The sequence below is a fragment of the Myotis daubentonii genome, chromosome 17 (assembly GCF_963259705.1).
Source record: "Myotis daubentonii chromosome 17, mMyoDau2.1, whole genome shotgun sequence".
Classification (NCBI taxonomy): Eukaryota; Metazoa; Chordata; class Mammalia; order Chiroptera; family Vespertilionidae; genus Myotis; species Myotis daubentonii.
In genome coordinates, this window is record NC_081856.1 from 36,423,214 (window position 1) to 36,446,623 (window position 23,410).

Here is a 23,410-nt window from a genome sequence, read left to right on the forward strand (position 1 = left end):
GACCTTAGTATGTGGGGATGTAATTTAGAGTTTCTGTTTTCAAAGTTCAGATGAGTAGATATGTGAGAGGAGCTTGGTATGAAGCCAGTTTGCAAATGTTCTCTCTTCCAATAGGATGGTAAATTCTTTGAGGAATAAGGAAGGCACATAAAGATGAGTAAGACTCAGTCCTAACTCCCAGAGTTTATAACAAATAAGACAACTGTAGTACAAGATGGGACATGTATTATAAAATAGTATAGGGATTCAGAGAAACACACCATATCTAGACAATCAGAAGAGGCAGCTTATTTCTCCTCAGTTGTTAGCACAGAAACATGTACATACTTAACAAACTATATAATTTGATGACTTTCTCTCAACAAATCTGGTGCATTGTTGAAAAGTCCCATTTATTCCAAGATCCAAGGAAACTTCAAACTCATTCATGAGATATTTATTAAAATAACACATTTAGGGGGAAAAAAAATCAATACAATGTATACATCATTACCGAAAACTGTATACCATCATACAAAAACGGATTTTATTTTGGGAAAGCGATTCCTAATTTATGGCAAGTTTTACTTTCAGAAATAAGACCACAAAACAACACAATCTAATTCAATCTTAAAGGCTGGCATGCTGAGCAAGGAATGTTCTTATTCTTTGTAGAAGCTCCTTCTTTACACTGTCAGGTACCAGGGCTGAAATATAAAAATAAAAATATAAGAGTAAGAAGAGTCCAATGAATATATGCCAATTTTAGGTTTGATGTTTTATTCAGGATGACCGATCCAAAATTTATAATCCATTTTATAGATACCCTCATGAGCTTTAATAACAAATTAGATAAACATCTGAAAAAATAAAGTATATTTTCATTTATTATTTGAGTGAAATAACGAAATACATTGAACATAGAGAAGAAAACATGGGAAAATTCTTTAAAAGAAGAGAAAAACGGCCTTTTTAAAACACAGAGGCTATAACAGATTGATAAATTTAATTCAAGTGCAACAGCAACTTAATAAGCTTGGTCAAAATCACTGTAAAGAAAGGCAAAAGACAAAAACTGGGAAATCACTTTTAAAGAAATGGGCTAATCTCTCTACTCTAAAATTTCTTCAATTTGGTAAGATCAGCAGGCTGTTTGAAAAATGAGCACAGGCGATGAAGAAAAGGAGAAACACACAGTTCTTGAACATAAGAGGGGATAAACCTTACAAGAGAAATGAAAATTAAAACCACATTCAGATAACATGTTTTACCAATCAGATTGGCTAAAATCCAAAGGTTAATAATATACTGTGTTGGCAAGACTGAGGGAAAAACTAGCACTCTCATATTAGCTGGTGGGAGTATAAACTGTTCCAACATTTTTTGGAAGGTAATTCGACAATATTTTATAGAAATAAATGCATATACTCTCTGACTCGGCAAAGATGCAAAACCACAACAGTGGTTACATTTCCTATATTTTTACTTTCTGAATTTGAACCATGTGACTGTACTATCTATTTGGAGTATTAACACCCCCCCCCCCAAAAAAAAAAAAAAACGAAAAGGAAAAAAAAAAGCCCTCCTCTTGGAAATTTTATTATTAAATATCAATAAATCTACATTACTGTTCCTTTTCTAATTGCCTAATAAATAAGGGCAATAGAGAATTAACTAACACGTCTAACACTATGTGCTTGTATTCAGAGGAAATGGAAAGCTTCAGATATAGTTAAATATTTCTATAAGAATTTCAGAAATAAGTACACAAATCAGATGAGACAGATACTCCCCTATAAATAGTTTAGCTTCAGCCTGTCTAGAAATAGAGACTACATGGTTAATTCAAGTCCACTGGAACTGTGATCAATATGTATATTAAACATACTTTTCGGTGAGGAAGAACAGATCAGTTGCCTTGGGGGTAGGGATAGGGCGTGAATGAATACAAAAGTATCGCTTGAAGGGAGTGGTGGGTATATGAATTCATACATGTGTACAAAATTCACAGAACTGCACACTAAAACGGTCAATTTTACTGTATATTTAAAAAGGTAAAATGCTTCTACTCTTCACAATAAAGAAGACTAAGAGAACAGATTTATTTTCACTTCTCTTTTCTTTATTTACTCATTCTCTAGCAGGGGAGCTACAAAGAACTGATATGTCCAAGATACCAGTGTTCGAGGAGGAGCAAAGGACAATTTCTACCCTGTATAACCGGTTCCTAAGTAATGTTAACAAATTAGGCATAAATTACTGAAGGAAAACAGAAAACAAGTTTAGGGAAAATTAGTTTAAAATGTAAATTCATGGGGGGAACAATATGTTGGTTTTATTTTTCTTTCTCTGAGATATGTGTAAAGAAAAGGTCAGGTTTTTGTAGCTGTGACTAGGCCAAAAGATACGATGGAAAGAACCAAGGGATTCCTAGCTCCTTTCTAACAGGTAAAGCAGTTTGGGGAATGAGTCGTTTCTAAGAATAATTTGCAAACATATTTACTTATTTACATTTAAATTATTTTTAGTATTTTGGTGTGAGAAAACAATAGGTCATCTAATTTACCTGGTTTCACTTAAACTTTCTCAAAGTAAATGGGGAAAAAAATGTAGGTCCATCTAAGATAAGAATATAATGTAGTTTCCTGACACTATTACATAATGTCGATGTTAACATACTTCCTTTCTTTCCTTTGCCTTCTGTAAACAAGGCATTAAAGGGTGGTTGCAGGGTGAATCTTAATTATGGATTACCCTGAATATGAAGTTATGGTGCTACTACATTCTTAATTAGACATTCAAGAAGACAGAGCTTTGTTTATTTTTAATAAGCAAAGTGATAGCAGAGCAATGACTCATGGACCGGAGTAAAACTTTGAATTTTTAAATATTAAGTGAAGTCAGGCCATATTTAATAGTTAATAATCGTAGCTTCAGGTATATTTACCTCTACAAGATCCCATATTTTAAAAAATATCTTTCTTACCAATCATGTCAATTTCTTTGTATACTGTTTCAGAGTGCAAAACATTTTACACCTCTTATCTCATCTGTTACTCAACTCAAAATCATGCTAGGGAGGCAGTGAGACAATTATAATTGTTCCCAATGAGGGAACATCAACTCTCCAAATAATTTTGGAAAAGTTGTTTTTCTTTGTAGGAAGAAAGAAAAGCTGAACCAGCATGACAGAAAAAAATCATGTCTTTAGCACACGTTTCCTTTCACACAATTTGTATTCCTTACCTCTGCCTTTTGGTGTGATTTCAGCCACCAAGTCATCAACAGTAACGTGTTCTAGTCCTTTTTCTTTAATTACCTCTTATGCAAAAGCAAAAAACAAATCATATCATTTAAAATCATTATCTGTAAGAAAGATTTTCATAGAGGAAGGGTTAAGATCATGTTTTTAGAGTACAGATTGGTCTTTAAAAAAAAAAAGAGGACACTTCTTTTTTAATGAATATTTAGTTCAACTTTAAACACATTAAATATTCACCAGATAATATCATAAAAGCCTGTTCATCTCTCAGCTAAATAACTTTAGCTTAACAAATATAGCACAGAATGAATGTGAACTATAAGGTCAAATCTAACAGTTATAAAAAGCTAGAAATTTATAACTGCACAGATCTTATTTCACTGTTATCTCTTAAATGTGTGGAGGGGGAATAAGCTATTATTTGTGTCCACTTTAAAATTTCATAGCCCAAAATGAAAATACAAAACTCCTTTGCTCCTTTCTCTTCTCTAGACTGGGCCAAAAGAAACAAGAGGGAAAGTAGTTAATGTTTACTGAACCCCTACTGTGTGCTGGATGCTTTATATTAGTTAATATTCACAATAATGAAATGGGCTGGGCATTTTTCCCACTTCACAGATGAGGCAACTGAAGCATAAAGATTAAATAACTCATCCAAACATGAGTTGAAATACAGCTCTAGTCTTTTATCAGTGAAGATCTGTATGACCTCAAAGTCTATGCTTTTACTGATTTGTCATATTAGTTGTTATAGTCACTATTATCATTACTTGTAGAAACCATTACAATACAATGGGAAATCATTAAAATAACCAAAATGCTATTATCCTAAAAGCTGAGCCAGAGCGGAGGCTCATCATAGTGACATGTGTAACCTGTCTAATGGAATCATCATCAACATTAAGCAATTTAACAAGCCCCCATTCTACATTTAAAAAAATAAGTACAATTCTCTAAGAGCTTTTGAATTTTTCAAAATAACCCTGTCAAAGACAAGAGAGATAATTCCTAAATGTCTAACAACCATAAAGTACTCAGTTGGTTAATTAAAACATATTAGGAATAAGGAATGTTTCATTTTGAACGGGCACACTGAAAAGGTGAGAGTCCACATTTTAAAGCCATAGAAAATCCTGCTTCACTTATTTTAAAAGAAATACACAAATTTTTTTATAAATTTAGGAATTAGGTCTACATATTATCACAGAGGAGGAAATCATCACTACAAGAGTCAATTTTCCATTTGTTTAAAATTATGTCTGACCACTTATATACCTTTACAATACTGACTGTAATTTTTCTAGTGAACTTCAAACCAACATAGAGAACAATGGAATTAGCTTATCTTCTAAATGAAACTGATTACCTTTACAGTGTGCCTTCAATTGATCCTTCCAGCCACATTCAATTAATTTAGCTCTCAGCAACTCTTTGAGGCTGTGTAGAAAAAAAAGTGTTTTCAAATTAAACTACAACAATGTGCAATATCTGAGATAGGAATGTTTGAATCAAAAGTTCAACTCTTCAATTAAACATTCCCTGCTTGCCAGTCACAAAACTTCAACCATGTCCTGATCCTGGTTCTATCACGAAATAGTTTAAATAGTTCTTTGATCTTGTGGGGACATGGCCTCATTTTCATTACTAGCAAAGTAAAATAAAGCAGATGGGGCACAATACTTCTCAAGAAACTCTACTCTGGCCTTCTTACACCCTGTCTACCTCCCTCCACCAACAGAAAAATTGTGGGGCTGTACACCTTTTGGAAGATATTAGTTGAGCTTGGAGCAGCTGCACCTCTGAAATCTTCAAACTCCAAAATCCCTTCCTTGACTACAAATTCTTATCCTTCAATTCTCTTACTTCCCCATTATTTCTCTCTCTAATCTCAAAGATTCCCCTCCCTTTTTCCATTAACCTTCTAAATGATACATCAATTATGAATTTCATGAATCTAACACTTTACCCCCCACATTTTAACAATTCAGTAAATGGCATGCCTATCATAATTTAAATTTTTTAATTGATTTTTAGAGAGAGAGAGGTAGTAAAGGTAGGATGAGAGGGAAGGAGGGGGAGGAGGGGGAGGGAAAGAGGGAGAGGGAGAAAGAGGAAGAGAGAGAGATTTGTTGTTCGATTGATTTAATGCATTCACTGATTGAGTCTTGTATATGTTCTGACGTGGGATCAAACCCGAAACCTTGGCTTATGGGAAGACGCTCCACCAACCAAGCTACCTGGCCAGGGCCCTATCATAATTTAATTAGCAGGGTTTTCCTGTTTCTTACTGGTTTTTTAAAAAAAGGCGTATATTGCAACTAATGGCACCATGGATGTAATAAAATAGTTTATCAGTACTTTCTGTTCCTTTTCCATACCCACTCTAAAAAATCCTCAATCTTCAACCTAAATCATCTTATTAGCTTAAAACATGTCATATTCCAAACCGAATTGCTTCTTCCAATATTCCTGTATCTCCACCATGTGGCATTTTCATCTCAATGTTTAATCAGGTCATTCGGTCTTCACCGGCTCAAGCCCAGCTCATGCTCCCCTCCACCCTCAGCCTGTTCTGTTCTCCTTGTCACCATGGCAATTCCATGCTTCCAGTCCCTCAGGCTAGAAACCTTGGCAGCGTCCTTCACTGCAACTTCGTTCGCTCCACACATCCAACCCATGAGCAAGTCCTACCAGTTCCAGTTCTAAATAAGTGCCTGCACCCATGCTTTGTATCACCTCTGCCCTGTGCAAGCTTCCACCTTGTCTTGACTGGACTGTCCCAAAGCCTCCTAACTTGTTCCCCTGCTTGTTCTCCTTGCATACTTCCATTCTCTTCCCATTGCTCAAAACTCTCCAGTGGCTTCTAATTTACCCGGAATAAACTCCAAGTTTTACTACAGCCTAAATGACCCTCCATGATCTGCCCCCTCCCCAGCTGTGCCCTGACTTCTTTCCCTCTTCCAATTTATTCAGTCTCATTAGCTTCCGTGTGCTCCTCAAAATGCCAAAAAGCTCCTATCTTGGGACCTTGGCTTTTGGAGTCCCTCCATCTCCCTCATATCCTTCTGATCTCTTCTCAGGGAAGCCCTGTTTTTTCTTTCCAAAATAACATACCTCATTATTCTCTGCTTTGTTTCTCTATAACTCATCATTACCTGACATATTAGACATTTCTTATCTGTTTTCCCCCATTAGGATGCAAGTTCCATGAAAGGACAGACTTCACTTAGTTCACTACTATAACTTCAGCACCTTAACAGCACGTGGCATGTGGTAGAAACTCGGTAACTAAGCTGCATGAAATAAACAAACAAATACGTAGTCCCCTAGACTCATTACTGGCAATACTATCCTCTCAGTTTCCCAAGGCACCTTTCTAGTTTCCACCTTCTTCCTCATTTCTGATTTTACTTAAAAGACAAAAAACCACCACCTGAGTTTTCCTTTTCATTTTACTGCTTTTCGTTTTTAACCCAATGTAATCTTCTGCATTCTGTCTAACGCTTCCAGTCTATGCTCCATTCTGCCAGAATAACATTCCTAAAGTGCAAATGTGATCTAGTCATTCCCTTAAAAAAACCTTTTAATGCCTCCCAACAGCCAAGGATAAAATCAACCACAGATGTTTTTGCAAACCCACCACCCATTTTTCTGTCCTTTTTTTGACAGAAGAAAAACAAAAAAACCTCTACCACTCTCAGTGTAAGAAATCTGGGTAGGGTTCTGGTGATGGACGTGACCTAGGCAAGGGTGACCATGACTGGCCTATTATCTAAGTGAGATGGTAATCAGGGCAGGTCTTTATTGAAACTATCAGAAGGAAGGTAGTCTGAGCCAGAGGGGTATACATTTTGAACCACTGATCTCTGTAGGGAGAGCCTGCCTGAGAATAAAGCCAACACCGAGGAAAGCAGAGCTGAGAGGCAAAGAAAGATATATTGTTGACAATAACTTCTGAGGCCTGAACCCAGCGGTGCCTGAAGCAATTTTAAGCTCTAGACTTTCCAGTTAAAAGAGCTTATGTATTTCCATTGGTTAAGCCAGTTTCTATCAATTTCAACTAAAAAAAAAGCTGACTTATATAAAATCTACTCCTGTCCACACAGCTTTTACCCTTTACCTCCTCCTAGCTTTAATTCTGCACTTACCCAGAAGCTGTGATTTTGCACATTGTTCCATCTGCCTAGATTGTTTTCCCTACTTTTTTTTGGCTTCAAGAACTGCTAATCCTTCTCCCCCAGCTGAAGTACCTCTTTTAATATTGTGAGATCTTAACTGATCACCTTAACCCGCAGATCTCTCCTGTTCCCTATATATACTTCTTTCACAATTTATCACCCTGTTTCTGGAAGCCTTTCTTGATTCCTCAGCCTCTCCTTTGTGCTCATTTTTCCAAATATTTACTTGGCCAATTAAGAACTAGGCATGATACTGGATATACACTGGTATTTCTGCTGTCAAGTAATTGAGATTATATTGAAGGATACAAACAAGCTAAGTAGGTGGTCACAATACAATGTTCAATGTTCTGATAGACCAGGATACTCAAAAGAAATATTTAAATTAAGACTTGAAAGATGAGCTAGACGAAGCTAAAGATTGAGAAAAAGAAAGGAATGTTTCAGATGGTAGGAATAGTACATGCTACTGAGGTTAAGAGAACCTGGCAAAGCCCTGGCTGTGGTGGCTCAGCTGGCTGAAGCGTTGTCCCACACATCCAAAGGTCTCAGGTTCAATCCCGGTCTCGGTGCAAGGAGACCGATCAATATTTCTCTGCCCCCTTTCCTTCCTCTCTCTCTAAAATTAATAGAAACATACCCCTGGATGACTATTAAAAAACAGCTTGGTAACTAATACTGGTTCTATTGTGCTGGCTCCCTGTTAAAAAGTGGGTAACATTATGTCTCCAACTGTCATTATTTAGGAATTTTTTTTTGCTATTATACAGTCTCTGAGAGTCATTTCTTGTTCATCTTTCTACATCATTCACTTCCCTCTAATTTCTTGCAATACTGAACAGGCCTACCTATCGTTTATACATGTTAGGAACTGAAGCTTTTGACAATCTATTTTTCTGTAATTCTTTCCACTGACATCAGTTTTGTCCCTTCCTGTTTCGATTCTTGTAGATACAGTAACTGTAACTTAAAGGCGTTTAAATACAATTTACCCACACAGTCTCTTACTTACCGTTCTCTTTCTCCAGTTTCTATCAACTTTTGGTTAATCGCTGCTCTCATCTGCGCATCTTTGTTCATCTTGCTAACCTGAACATCAACACGCACGTTCAGACACAGGGCACTTACAGAGCATTCCCTCCTAACTCCTCTAGGCAAGCACCGCCACCCCTTTACCGTGCTATCGGCTGAAGGGGCGATAAATACCAACAATGCGTTAACGACGTCATTACGCCCCACATTCGCGGCATCCCAAGGAGGCACACTGATAAGCTCCCTTTCTTAAAGCGAGTCTGGAAGTAGCAAGTATCGTCACATGTACTAGACACATGTATGTGCCTGGTCCGGGGCTAACACATTGTTGTTGCTTTTTTTTTTTTTTTAACCCATTCCACTCCCAGAACCTATTATTTCATACAAGTATGATTAACATCATCTGTGTTTTACAGGTGAGGAAACTGAGGCACTGAGACAAGAAAGTCATGAAAAAGTCGGTTTTGCACTCGGGTGTCTTTGACCCCGCCCCCCAAACACTTCCACGGCTCATCACGACAGACTGCGAACCGTTTCTGTTCAAAATTTTGGGGGAAGCCATGCCAGTCTAGGCTATGTTGGTGAAAAGTGCAAGGTCCAGGTTAAGATGTCCTCTCGCGGGGACGCGTCCTGAATCGCGACTAAACCTGCTGTTTTGAGTCTATTTGTGCTCTTTCTTGATCAAAGGGGGAAACAAACCCCAAACGAAGTCCTCACTTGGGACAGTCTCACTTTCCAGTAAAAACAGCCAGCCCGGACCAAAATGGTGCAGAAAGCAGAGGGAGGCGAGGCTGGGAGGCTTGGAGCCAGCCGGCACCTGTCAGTCACTTCAGACCAAGACTTTGCAGCCTGCCATGTGCCCTTTTGGGAAAACTCAGGCTGGCAGTGACTTCTCAGAGTGGAAATTTCTTTCTTTCTTTCTTTCTCAAGTGCAAAGGGAAAAGGAGGGGTTGAGAAAAGACTAGGACATGTTTGCTTTTGCAGCTGGAGGTTCAACATTTTCAAAAAGCCATTCTGAGGTGCAGTCAGAAGACTGAACTGAATCTCGCCCTGGCCCCTCCAATACGGACAGTGACCTTGGACAAGTCGGTTCCGAAAGACCTCAGTTTTCTCACCGGTGACACAAGGGCGCTAGGGGATCCCTCCCGGTCCAGTCATTCCTGGGGAAAGCAGAACGGGGCGGAGACAGCGGAGAGGCGGGAGGGGAGGAGCCAGAAAACAAAGCGAGGACTGGCTCCGGGCCAACTCCGGTAGCACGCCCAGTCGGAGAGCCCTACAGGCCCGCGAGCGCGGGTCGGGGAAGCAAACGAAAGACAGCACATCGAAAGGAGCCTGGGCCGGGCCCGGGTCCCGGCCCTGAGGACCACGGGCATAGCTCACCACCATCACCGCGGGCGAGGGCCGTCCCTTCCCAGCGACGAAATGACCCTTGCGCTGGCGACCGTTACCTACCACACTCTTCGGCTGCCCGGACTTAGACCCTCAGTAGCTCGGGCGCCTAAGCACACAGAAAGCTAGAACACGCATTTCCGGGGCGGGGCCTCGCCACCCTGCCTATCAGGTGAGAATTTAACCAGCGCGGGCCGCCTCCTGGCCGCTCAGCCCTCTGGGTAAGAGAGTTCAGCTCCCGCTGTCGCGCTGGGCGGTGCGTCCTCTGGAAACTACGCATCCCGGCATGCAACAATAAAGTCGCTCACGGGCACTACATTTCCCAGAAGGCATGCTGCACCGCAGTGTTTAATGGGATGGGACCCACGCAGCCTCCCAGCCTCGGTGCAACGAGGGAAGCGCGGACCTTTCAACAAGAGCTTTATTAATTCTCCCGCTAGGAACCTGGAAGGCGATGGAGGTGGCCGCTAATTGCTCGCTGCGGGTGAAGAGACCCCTGTTGGACCCCCGATTCGAGGGTTACAAACTCTCCCTCGAGCCGCTGCCCTGTTACCAGCTGGAACTAGACGCAGGTGGGAAGCGGCGGCGTCCCCTTGCACTCTTTTCCTCTTTCCTTTCGGAGGCCAAGGGCCAGACCCTTCCCGCATTTTCTTCCTTTCCGACTCGGGGCCTTCCTTACGGCCCGTCGGGCTGGGGTGGACACCGGGTGGCGGTTTCTGGAGAAGGACGTCCATCCCGGACCTTCGTGGGAGCCACCTTCTCGCGGCTCTTCTGTGGCGGGACCACGGGCCGGCACTGGGCTGGGCCGCTGGGCTCCGGGGCCCGGCACGCAGGTGCTGCTCGGGCCGAGACCGCCTGTCCGTCCTGGCCTGGCCCCTGCTGCGGAGAAAGCTCCCAACTTGCTTTCCCCTGGGCCTGGAGCATCCTCCGTGAACCTGTGCGTTGGGAAGCCACGCCTCTTTGGAGGACCCCAGCTCCTGCTCCCTCTGGCTGAGTCCGACCCATTTCTTAAAGGAGGAACCCCATTGTAGTTCTGAGCAGGTGCAGTTACCTGGGTGATGTTAGCCTAAGGACTGTATTGTAGAGAACATCTCCAGAAAATCGTGAGGAAGAGTTGGTTTTCGTACCCATACTTCTTACGACTTGTTTTGTGTGTCTGTAGCAGGCCCGCTAGTCACCACTTTACCTTTCTTTTTTTTTAAAAAAAAAATATATTTATTGATTTCAGAGAGGAAGGGAGGAGAGAGAGAAACATCCATGATGAGAGAGAATCATTGATGTGCTGCCTCCTGCACGCCCCCCACTGGGGATCAAGCCCACCGGAATTGAACCTGGGACCCTTCAGCCCGCAGGCTGACGCTCTATCCACTGAGCCGAGCCGGCCAGGGCCACTTTACCTTTTTTTTTTTAAAAAAAAACGAGGTGGAGAATGCCATTTTCATTGAAGATAGAGAGCCCAGAGATTTGCATTTTTAATACACACCCCTGCTGCTTCTGATGCATGTTGTCAGTAGATCACACTTTGAGAAATACTGATCTACAGTTGATGAATAGATTTTATAGTGTGAAATAATGTTTTTAATTCATTTATAAAATTCGGAAACATCTATTGGGACCCTGTTTTATGTTACATGCTAACATCAAGATGAGTATGACAGTCTGTAACATAAAGGTGCAATTACCTAGTTGGGAAGAAAAGTAAACAGATAATTATAAAGCAATGTGGTAAGGCAGTGATTGGGATATGTACAAAACATAATGGTAGTACTTAATCTTTTCAAACCAGCCCGGGAGATCTGGGAAAGCTTCCTGGAAGAATCGATATCTAAGTTGCACTTTGGAGGCTAGGTAAGAGTTGAGCAGGGTAAGATACAATGAGCTTGGTTTTTCTTTTCCATTCCCTCTCCCACTCCATATCAGTAAATGGTACCACCATGTTTAGTTAGTTTATGCATTTAAAAAGTCATCCCAGCCCTAGCCTGTTTGGCTCAGTGGATAGAGCGTCAGCCTGCAGACTGAAGGGTCCTGGGTTCGATTCCTGTCGAGGGTACATGTCTGGGTTGTAGGCTCAATCCCGACCCCCCTGTGTGGGGCGTGCAGGAGGCAATCAGTGAATCTCATCATTGATGTTTCTATCTCTCTCTCCCTCTGTTATTGTTCATAAGTCTACAGGTCAGGTAAGTGGTTCTAGGTGTGGCTTGGGCTCATCCATGCACTTTTGTTCAATTATGGGTCTGCTAGGCGTCTCTGCTCATCTTGGCTGGACTTCCTCATATGTTTAGGGGTTCTTTGGCTATAGACTGGCTTAAGGTTATTTCAGATGGTCCCCACTTAGCTCTGCTCCACTCGCTCTCTCATTCTTTAGCCGGCTAGTCCAGGCTTATTCCAAGAGACAAGTAGCAGTGCACAAACACTTTTTCAAGCTACTGCTTGGAATAAGTTTGCTGTTGTCCCATTGTGTGGAGAGCGGCTACAGCGTTTGGACAGGTTGAAGCCTGGGACTAATAGGCGGGCACGGTCCTCTCGTGGCAAAGCCACGTGCACGTCCTAGCTTGGAGGGCAAAGCCCTCCCAGCACAGTTATAGCCAAGGGCTATAGTTGTAAGCTTGACCTGATGGTCCGAACCTGTGGTCCCACATGACTAAGTGATACAGGCTGCAGGAGGTGCAGCAAGTAAACAAAGCTTGACCAGGTGGGTATAATTGAGTTGATTGGAAACTCACGAGAACATTGTAACCACGCCCTTACTTTGCCTTGTTGAATCTGGCATTAAATAAAGACAAGGCTTTCAGGAGAGAGGACAGCGTCTCACCCAGACCCAGCTTTTTTCTCTTGTCTGTCTTTTCTCAATCCTTCACCACCCCCTCTCAGGCTCACCGAACCAGGCTGTCCTGGCTCAGCACATATGGCACCCAACGTGGGGCTGAGTATGCCATGACCATGCCAGCTCGGCACACCATTGGCCTAAGCAAATCATATAATCATGTCTAGAATAATTATAGCCGCCTCATACCACATGGCATAGACCCAGGGAGGCATAAAAAGTTGGGACCATTAGTGCAGGTCTATATAGTTGCTTATGTTGATGTCATAGAGTTATTTCTTCATTAAACCCACCTGTTCAATCTTTCAGCAAAGCCAGTAGACGATTTTGGCTTCTTCATGCCTCTATCCTTGTCTAAATCACAGTTATCTCTTACCTGAACTGTAGTAGCTTCCTTGACTATCCTTCCTATCTTCATTTTTGGGCTCCTTCATTCCATTCTCCATAAGGCAGTACAGTCGTAGCTTTAAATCTGTATTTATTTGATATCTGTTTGTTTCACTAGATTGTGAGTTCCATGAAGATGGTGTTTCTCCTTTACTCACTACTTGCCATTGCTCTTAGCATAGCAGATGCTCAATAAATTGAGTGAATGAAGGAGAGAAGGAGGAAAAAAAATCTCCTGGGAAAGTGAGACAGGACTGATTGCTTCATGGGGCCCTTCAGTAAAAAATAAAGCTCACCCATCATAAAAAGCCCAATTTCTTAATTTGCCAAGTGGAGATGTTTCTTAAAAACTCATGTAGCTCAGCAGGTGTGGCTCAGTGATTGAACGTGGGCCCATGAACCAGGAAGTGAAGGTTTGATTTCTGGTTAGGACACATGCCTAGGTTTCCGGCTAGATCTTCAGTAGGGGGCGTGCAGGAGGCAGCTGATGGATATTTCTCTCTCATCGATGTTTCTATCTCTCTATTCTCCCTTCCTCTCTCTAAAATCGGTTAAAAAATATCTATTTTTAAAAACTCATGCACTCGCCCATCTTTTTATAAATAAAAGGCTATTTTTAACACAAAAAAGCAGGAAGCAAAATCTCATAATATATAGCTCTCTAAATCCAATAAAAACTCACAAAGTTTTCCTTTTTCTCCCCTCAGTTCACCTGTGTTGGTATTTAGATTCTGTGTTTGGGATGCACAACTGGAGGTGATGAGGTGCCATTTAGGGCTTTAAGCAAAGAAGGAAAGCTGATTTAGGGTTTTAATGGTTTACACTTGGGCTCTATAGAGGTTGAATTTGGAAAATGAGACAATGGAAACAGATCAGCTTAACACTTTTGCAGTAGTTCACGTGGAGGGACTTATGTTATTTACTTGAGGAGGAGGATGAAAAAGAGGTTAATTCTTTTGAAAATTATTTCTAGAGAAGGTGAGGTATGATTTAGGAGCTCCTCCTGACAGCTTGACTTCTTTTACACTAACCTAAGGAATTTACATTAATTTAGCATACTGTGAGTGGGCACCTCGGGTGGGTGAAGCTCTGCATTTAGGATGTGAGGATGAAGATATGGTCCCTGGTCTCAAAGACCTTGGAGGTTAGGTATTTTCTTGTCTTAAGTAGTGTCATTAAATTGTTCTAAAATTCCCACTGCTGTATAAACAGTATATGTCACTTTGTCTTTTTCTATTTCAAAGAACTAAGCAAGAAAACCTTTTTTATAAATTGTAATTGCCCTTTGACCCAGCAATTCCATTTCTGGATAGTTATCTTAAAGGAGAGGGAGAGAGAGATAGAAATATCAACGATGAGAGAATCATTGATTGGCTGCCTCCTGCACGCCCCCTACTGGGGATCGAGCCCACAGCTTGGGCATGTGCCCTTATCGGAAGTGAAGCCGGGACCCTTCAGTCCGCAAGCCCATGCTCTATCCACTGAGCTCAACCAGCTAGGGCTGTATAAATCTTCTTGAACTTTGTTCTGGGATGCAGTTGAGTTACTTGGAAACAGATTATGAATTGTTAGCCTGGTCTGGAGCAATGCTCAGTGTAGGGCTAATTATTTGAGGGAAGACTTTTCTGTGTACTCTACCCATTATCCCATGAATTCTGAGTTTTTTCCATTTCTGGTTGGGGGGAACAGTTACAGCTCTCAGCCTTGTGTTGAGTGCCTAAAATGGTTTCTCTCATCCTTTCAGATGGTTCTTCCCCTGGCCTGAGGTGGTTTTCTCAATCATGTGCCATTATTTGAGAGACACCCTCTGATTTTCCTCTCTCTTTGTTGCTCTCTTCTCTAGTACACTGGACAGTCCAATGAACTGTAGCTGCCTTGATCAACTCCCTAGACTTTCACTCAGTTTCCACAACAAGGGGAGTCTCTCAGGTTCTACCTCACCTTTTCCTCTTCGTGCCAAGATCTGGAAACTCATTAAAGGTGGTATTAAGCTGGGGCAGTGCTAGGGTAACCTCCTTTGTTTCTCATTTCTTAGGGATCACTATCCTTTGTTGCCTGATGTCTAGTGTCTGGAAAACCGTTGTTTCATATAATTTTATCTGGTTTATTTAATTTTATCTTACATTTTTTTGATGGAAAGATAGAACTGGTCACTATTATTCCATCTTGGCTTCAAGAAAAAAGTGTTCAATATTTATTTTTAAATGAAAAAAGGTTTTGGTAGAATAGTAGAGTTCAAACAAAATTGAAATGGGTTAATATAGATAATGAGAAAATGGGAGAAGTACAGGGTAGGAAAGAGGCCTGCTTTGGGAACAGGGCAAAAAGGAGGAAACCCTTTTTCATTTGTTTGTTGTGTGAAGTGGGAAGTTTTCAACATATTAAAGTGGAGGAGAAGGGACCAGTAGAGAGGAAGGACCTAGAAGAGGGAGGAGAGAATGGAATCCTTAGCACCTTTGTGAGAATTTGCTTTGGAAGGGAGAAGAGAAACAGGGAAATCATCATTTCTTCTTATGTGCCATCTAGCAAACACTTTACATGTTTACAGGTTACATTTGTCAAGAATACTATAGGACTAGTACCATTAACTGGTGAGACAGGATAGAAAGGTTAGGTAACTTAACTAGGCTACTTGTCAGTGGGAAAGCTATACCTAGAGTACATGCTGTTCCTCCCTCCCTCCCTCCCTCCCTTCTTCCCTTCTTTCCTTCCCTCCCTCCTCTCTCTTCCTTCCCTCCCTCCTCTCCCTTCCTTCCCTCTCTTCTTTCCTTCCCTCTCTTCTTTCCTTCCCTCTCTCCTCTCCCTTCCTTCCCTCCCTTCCCTCCCTTTCCTTCCTTTCCTTCCTTCTTTTCTTTCTTTCTTAGAAAAGGAGAGACAGACAGACAGAGGCAGACAGACAGACATCAATTTGTTGTTCCCCTTCTTTGTGCATTCACTGGTTCATTCCCGTATGTGTCCTGACCATGGATCAAACCCACAATCCCAGTGCATTGTGATGCCACTCCAACCAACTGAGCTACCCCTCCAGGGCTGTTTCTAATGTTTTTTGTAGTCTCTGGGCTGTTTCTTCAGGGCAGGGAGGATAAAAGCTGGTAAAGATTATGGCTTTAGTTGGAGTAAAGGAAGAGGAGAGCCATGTAACCATTGTATATGTTTCATATCTACTTTATTAGAGGAAAATATGGAGAAGAAAGGCAGGTTAATATGTTAATGTGCAGAAACATTATATAAGACTAGAGGCCCAGTGCATGAATTTGTGCACCAGTGGGGTTCCTGAGCCTGGCCTGCGGGTTCGGGCCAAAACTGGCTCTCCAGTATCCCCTGAGTGGTCCTGGATTGTGAGAGAGTTCAGGCCAGGCTGAGGGACCCCACCGGTGCACAATCGGGGCCGGGGAGGGACGCGGGAGGTTGGCCAGCTGGGGAGGGACTGCTGGAGGGCTCCAGGGTGTGTCTGGCCCATCTAGCTCAGTCCCGATTGGCTGGACTCCAGCAGCAAGTTAACCTACCAGTTGGAGCGTCTGCCCCCTAGTGGTCAGTGCATGTCATAGTGAGCGGTTGAGTGGCCTTAACATATCATTAGTATATTACACTTTGATTGGTTGAATGGCCAGCCGGTCAACCGGACACTTAGCATATTAGGCTTTTATTACATAGGAGAGTTTAGTGAGGGCAATGCTCCTAGTTCTAGCCCTACCTTATTCCATAAATCTCGCTTCAGAACTTGTAATACAAGCTTGTGCGCTACTTTTTGCATCTTTATACACAAATAACAAATTAAGTCACTAGGTGAAAAAAAGACTTAACTCATTGGGTACAATTAGAAGATAAGTGGTCTAAGAAGTGACCTTTGTTAGTGTTTTAATATTCTTTGCCTCTGCCTTCCATTAAAAAAAATTCTATGATTACTGGTATATAAGTATTAGATTGAATCATGTTTAACTGGTGTCAAAAGAGTTGAATATTGGCAGTTTCATGAGGTTCAATATAATAGCATATTATAATTGTAACTGTTGTTAGCACCATTAACAGGGCTCATTTATTTATTTATGAGTGTTTTATTTTTTTTATCAGTGTTTTATTTATCAGTGTTTGTCCAGTGCACAATATCTGGCCCATAGCAGTCATTCAGTAAACGATTTGTGAGTGAAAAACTACAGATATTTGAGGTTACGTGTATGTTTTGTAAGGAATTTCGGGAAAGATTAGGAGAGATCCCCTTTGTGTTAGGCCCTAAGTTCTTTTTACTAAGGGAGAAGGATTTTTCAGCAAAGCTCTCTTTATTTCCAATGCAGTTATTATAATGTTAAATAATAAAAACTCACTATACTTGCTTCTTAGCCCTCATGAAAGATGCTCCTCTTTTTCAACCATTTCACAGATCCCAGCCGACATCTGAGACTCCCTGCGCTCCACTCCTTCTCTTAGGAGGCTCTGTAAAAGGGCTCTGCCGGCCTCTCATTCTCAACACTGCTTTTCTCCTTTCAATTGCTCTGCCCCCCCTTTATACTCAGGATGATTAACATGATATTTTTCTTTCTCATGTGGGGCCAGAGGCAGCCTTTTTCTATGCACCAATAGGACAATTATGAAAAAAAATGTGTTTGTCGTCACATTGCCTAGTGTTACTGTTTGGGCCATTATGGTACCCCGCACATTTTCTGCAGTATCGAGTTTCATCCACACAGTGGTGCTAGAAAACCAAGAATTGATGTTTGTCCCCCTCCTAATCAGTGGAATAGGTATTTCTAGCTGCTCCTTATAAAAGAAACACTTCCTGGAGTTATATAGAAACAATGTCCTCCGTCTCTATCAAAGCCATCAAAAGCTACAATGATGTCGCTTCTGAAATGCTTCTAAACTTCAGTCGTCCTTTACCCGATGACTGCAATGGTTTCCTAGTGGATCTCCCTGGATTTACCCCTGCTTTATTCTGGTATGTTTTCCATATTGTAGTTGTAAGTGAACCTTTTACACATTTGAATCTGGATTTTATTCTCCTGCTTAAAAAATCCAGAATACAGTGAGTTTATCAACAAATATAAGTAAAGAAAAGGTCTTTCATGATTCAATTCCTGCCAGGTTCTCTCACTTCCTTCGTCTGTACACCTTTCCTTGTACAATTCTGTTGCTGTTATTTCAGCCAGTTTGGCTGTCTTTTGGGTCTTTGAACACAAGTTTTCCCTCTTACTTTTGCCTGCTTTTCCTTCTGCCTGTGTTAAGTAGGTGCGTGTATGTGTGTAGGTAGGTAGGTCTACTTCTTAAATTAACTCTACCTTATCCTTTGTAGCTTGGCTCAAAGTTTTGAAAGCTCCTGTTAATCTTCCCAAGTAGGTTAGCTCCCATTGTTACTTGTTCTCATGGTACCCAGTAATTTTTCTTTTTTTAAAATATTTTTTATTCCAGAGAGGAAGGGAGGGAGAGAGAGAGAGAGAGAGAGAGAGAGAGAGAGAGAGAGAGAGAGAGAGAAACAGAAACATAAATGATGAGAGAGAATCACTGATTGGCTGCCTCCTTTACATCCCTACTAGGGACTGAGCCCGCAATCAGGCATGTGCCCTGACCGGGAATTGAACCTCCTGGTTCATAGGTTGATGCTCAAACACTGAGCCATGCCAGCCAGGCCCCAGTAATTTTTCTTAAAAACATTTAATCACATATTTACTTATGCAATTATTTGAGTAATGTCCATTTCCCCACTCGATCATAAGTGTTAAGAAGATAGATTCTGTGCTCTTTACTCATCATTGTATCATTGGTGCACATTAAAATAGTTGTTGAATAAATGAATGAATGGATATAAGTAAGCTAGGACTCAAAGTAGGTAATAGAATTAGGAACAGGTGAGCATTCTGGAATAAAACTTCCAATTAGCATATAGTAAGATGAGTTTTATATTAAGGTAAGGTATTGGCTCAGCTTAGTCCACTTACTTATTTCCTGTTAAAGTAGAAAATAGTTGTAGTGCATGGGCATCCCTGAATGGTAAAGGTTCCTATATATGGAAAGAAGAAGTGAGAGGCAAAAATCACATTTGGCAGATTTAAAATTATGGAAGCAACTAAGAGAGTAGATCTTAAAAGTTCTCTTTAAAAGGAAAAATTGTAACTATGTAAGGTGATGGATGTGTGAAGTAACATTGTAGTAATCATTTTGCAATATATACATGCATTAAATCATGATGTTGTACACTTGACTTATACAGTGTTTTATGCCAATTATATCTGTAAAGCTGGAGAAAAGTAAAATAAAATTATGGAAGCAGCTAATACTCTAGTGGAAAAAGTTCTATTTTTTAGTAGGAAACTTTATTTTTGTTCCAGGTATAATAGTGTTTTGTTCTGTATTGTTGGGAGAAATGTGGTGTAACATTGCAGAAATCACTATTTGTGCTCACATTTATTTCCAAAACTGTGTAATGAAATAATAAAAACACTCTTTCTTAATGTGTGGTAAAAATCAATGAGATATAATAGAGGTAAAAGCATTTTTTACAGTATATAAATACTTTATGAAGTAGACTTAATATTTGCCCAGGAGATAGGAAATCCTTCAATTTTAGAATTTCTCTCTTTTTATTCATAATTATAAGGAAGAGGTGGCCACCATATTCTAAGTTCTGTAAGGGCAGGGCCATGTCAGTTCTACACAGTTTACCTCTGCACACAGTTTCTGGTAGGTGCCCAGAATTGCTTTTGAATGAATAGCACAGTGAATTGTCCTAAAGGCCTCTTGCCATGTAGGCATTGTACAGAAAGGAACAATCTGAGGCAAAACTTTTTATGTGTATGTTTACTTTGTTTATATTTCAGCTGTGGCAGAAGTAAAACTTCGAGATGATCAATACACACTGGAACACATGCATGCTTTTGGAATGTATAATTACCTTCACTGTGATTCATGGTATCAAGACAGTGTCTACTACATTGATAACCTTGGAAGAATTATGAATTTGACAGTGATGCTGGTAAGGAAAAAATATATAAGTAGGATTTTCTAATAAATTTGATCCTTAATTTTCACTTTGAATCCTATATTCAAGTAACTGATGTACACATACCTTTAATATAGAAAATCCTATCATCGGTCTGTAAGGCTCCATTTTTGTTTTATTAAGTTTTTTTTTCCTCCTTTGTTCCTATTCCTACACATATTTATTCCCCTCCACTCCTACCAGTGGGCAACTACTCTAATGAGTTTATCAGTGTTGATGTACCTGGTTCATTTCTCGTTTCTTCATGTGAGGTGTGTTATCCCCAACTATGATGGGGGATCTATTTTTCCTTTTAGCTAATTTCTGCTTTATGTATTTTTAACAGTTTTAATTAGGTGCAAACATTTAGGATTGTTTTGCTTGCTATGGATTGCTCTTTTTAGGGTTATGAAATGTCTTTTATTTCTAGGCTCTGGGAATAATTTTGTCTTGAAATTTTTTTATATTAATATAGCCATGCTAGCTTTCTTAATAAATATTATTTATCATTTTTATCCTTTTAATTTCAGTTTGTCAGCGTTCTTATTTTTAAAGTGTATGTCTTGTAAAGAACATTTAGTAGGGTCTTTTTTTATTATTATTCAGTATGAGAATCTCTGTCCTTTAATTGGAGGGCTTAGTACATTTACATTTAATGTAATTACTGATATGGGTGGGTTTATATTACCATCTTTTCAGTTTATTTCATCTATTCCTTGTTCTTTTGTGTCTCTGTTCCCACCTTTATATGGATTAATCTATCTTTTTTTTTTTATTAAAATTCCATTTATTTTTCTCTTTTGGCTTTTTATATAAACCTGTTTGTATTACTATTATTTATTTTATTTTTTTAACTAGAGGCCCGGTGCACAAAAATTTGTGCACTCGGGGGGGTGGGGGTGGGGTCCCTCAGCCCAGCCTGTGCCCTCTCGCAGTCTGGGACCCCTCGGGAGATAACGACCTGCTGGCTTAGGCCTGCTCCTGGGTGGCAGAGGGCAGGCCTAATCCCTAGGTGCAGCCCCTGGTCGGGCTCAGAGCAGGGCCAATTGGGGAATTGGGGCGCCGCCCCCTGTCATGCACAGAGCAGGGCGGATTGGGAGGTTGCGATGCCACCCTCAGTCACGCTCAGGGTAGGGCCGATTGGGGGGTTGGGGCACCGCCCCCTGTCACACTCAAGGCAGGGTCGACGGGGAGGTTGCGGCGCCACCCCCTTTTACGCACAGAGCAGGGCCAATCGGGGTTGGGGCACTGCCCCCTGTCACGCACAGAGCAGGGCCGATCAGGGGGTTGGGGAGCTCCCCCCTGTCACGCACAGAGCAGGGCAGATCAGGGGGTTGGGGCGCCACCCTCTATCACTCACAGAGCAGGGCCGATCAGGGGTTTGGGGTGCCGCCACTGTCATACTCAGGGCAGGGCCGATGGGGAGGTTATGGCTCTACCCCATCACACACAGAGCAGGGCCCGTGGGGTGGGGGAGTTGGGGCACCGCCCTCTGTCACCCACAGAGCAGGGCCGGTTAGGGGGTTGGGGCGCCGCCACTCTCACACTCAGGGCAGGGCCCATGGGGAGGTTATGGCTCTACCCTGTCACACACAGAGCAGGGCCCGTGGGGTGGGGGGTTTGGGGCGCCGCATCCTGTCACACACAGAGCCGCAGGGCGGTTGGGGAGCTCCCCCCTATCAGGCACAGAGCAGGGCTGATCAGGGGGTTGGGGTGCTTTCCCCTGTCAGGAACAGAGCAGGGCCGATAGGGAGGTTGTGGCCCCGCCCCCTGTCACACACAGAGCCACAGGGTGATCAGGGGGTTTGGGCGCTGCCCCCTGTCATGCTGATCCTGGTGCTGGGAGGCATATTACCCTTTTACTATATAGAATAGAGGCCTGGTGCATGGGTGGGGGCTGGCTGGTTTCCTCTGAAGGGTGTCCTGGATCAGCGTGGGGGTCCCCACTGGGGTGCCTGGCCAGCCTGGATGAGGGGATGATGGCTGTTTGCAGCTGGTCACACACCCTTCAGGGTGGGGGTCCCCACTGGGGTGCCTGGCCAGTCTGGGTGAGGGGCTGAGGGCTGTTTTCAGGCTGGGACTGAAGCTCCCAACTGCTCCTTTTTTTCTTTCTTTCTTTTTTTTTTTTTTTTTTTATTCTGAACCAGCTTTAGCTCTGAGGCTCCAGCTCTTAGGCCTCCGCTCCTGAAAGCAGGTATCTGGTTTGTTTAGGTTCTACAATCGAAACTCTGTATCAACTCCAGGTCTGAGATCCCGGCTAGCTGAAAGCTGGTTTCTGGGGTTTTATTTAGCTTCTATTTTTGTAACTGTGTTTCAAACTGCCAGCTCAGAGGCCTGCAGCAGCAGGCGGGGAACGTTGCAGTCCTCCGTCACTGAAGCAAGCAAGCCTCATGTTAGTTTCAAGCTGCCTGGCTGCCGGCCGCCATCTTGGCTGGCAGTTAATTTGCATATCGCCCTGATTAGCTAATGGGAAGGGTAGTGGTCGTATGCCAATTACCATATTTCTCTTTTATTAGATAGGATTGTTGACAGTATTACAGATGTCCCCCATTTTCTCCCCTTTTGCTCCACCCTACCCCACCCCAGGCCTTTACACACTATTGTCTGTATCCTTGGGTAATGCATACTAGTATATGCATATACGTTTTTTGGTTAATTTCTTGCCATCCCCTTCCCACCCCTCTCCTCTCTGTGCTCTGTCAGTCTGTTCCATGCATCTATACTTTTGGACCTATTTTGTTCATCAGTTTATTTTGTTCATTAGATTCCACCTACAAGTGAGATCATATGTGTTTCTCTGACTGGCTTAGTTCACTTATCATAATAATCTCCAGGTCCATTCATACTGTTGCGAAGGATAAGGTATCCCTTAGTATTCCATTGGTTATTGTAGAGATTATAATATTTACCTTTAACTTATCATAGTCTGCCTCTAACTAATATTATTCTACTTAAAAAAACCCATATAAATCTTACAATAATATTTCTTTTACTTCCTTTACCACCTTTGAGCTATTTTTGTTATATATTTTGTTTTGTTATTTGTTGTAAACTCTATAGTACATTGTTAGGATATTTGGCATAAATAGTCAATGGTCAGTTAATAGTTTCCTAATTATTTTCTGCTGCTTCTAGCCTTCCCCTACATTGTGTCTACAGCATAATCTAAATCGCTTGTGTAATCTTATCACTCTCACTTAAATTCCTTTTCCTTTATGACAAAATCCACACTTTTTGACAAAATCCAAAATTTTTTTTCAGCTTGGTGGGTTTCTCTTTATTGAAGTGAAAATCTACACTTTTAAATATGTACTTTTAGAATAGGCAATGTTTTCATGTGATTTAAAAAAAAAATTAAAAATACTCAGTAAAGTCTTTCTGACCTCATC

General features: G+C 41.6%; 2 protein-coding genes across 5 annotated transcripts in view; one reads left to right on the top strand and one right to left on the bottom strand.

The window, feature by feature from the left end:
• Window positions 1-420: 420 nt before the first annotated feature.
• ENY2 (ENY2 transcription and export complex 2 subunit) lies at window positions 421-9,988 on the bottom strand. Of its 2 annotated transcripts, none has more exons than XM_059671904.1 (5): window positions 9,904-9,988; window positions 8,432-8,508; window positions 4,608-4,678; window positions 3,226-3,300; window positions 421-686 (listed from the first exon to the last, which is right to left on the bottom strand). In XM_059671904.1, exons 2-5 carry the CDS (start codon window positions 8,497-8,499, stop codon window positions 610-612), a joined length of 291 nt encoding a protein of 96 aa, XP_059527887.1. In that variant the 5' UTR covers window positions 8,500-8,508; window positions 9,904-9,988; the 3' UTR covers window positions 421-609. The 2 variants fall into 2 exon arrangements, with proteins under 2 accessions (XP_059527887.1, XP_059527886.1); XM_059671903.1 differs by having other exon boundaries at window positions 9,832-9,970.
• Window positions 9,884-23,410, top strand: part of NUDCD1 (NudC domain containing 1) — a 55,934-nt gene continuing 42,407 nt past the window's right edge. Inside the window, exons 1-3 of one of the 3 annotated variants that reach the window (XM_059671899.1) lie at window positions 9,884-10,012; window positions 10,281-10,412; window positions 19,861-20,015. In XM_059671899.1, the coding sequence (XP_059527882.1) occupies window positions 10,295-10,412; window positions 19,861-20,015 (273 nt within the window). In that variant the 5' untranslated portion in view covers window positions 9,884-10,012; window positions 10,281-10,294. Of the gene's footprint in view, window positions 10,013-10,173; window positions 10,413-17,872; window positions 17,985-19,860; window positions 20,016-23,410 lie in introns of those variants that run through there. The other 2 variants (XM_059671900.1, XM_059671902.1) reach the window with 2 other exon arrangements.

What these genes read in the sequence shown, in the direction of transcription:
- ENY2 (XM_059671903.1), bottom strand. An exon ending in ATTGAAGGCACACTGTAAAG is followed by an intron (nt 3,301 to 4,607) that starts GTAATCAGTTTC and finishes CTTTTGCATAAG; the next exon opens with AGGTAATTAAAGAAAAAGGA. An exon ending in AATCACACCAAAAGGCAGAG is followed by an intron (nt 687 to 3,225) that starts GTAAGGAATACA and finishes TTTATATTTCAG; the next exon opens with CCCTGGTACCTGACAGTGTA.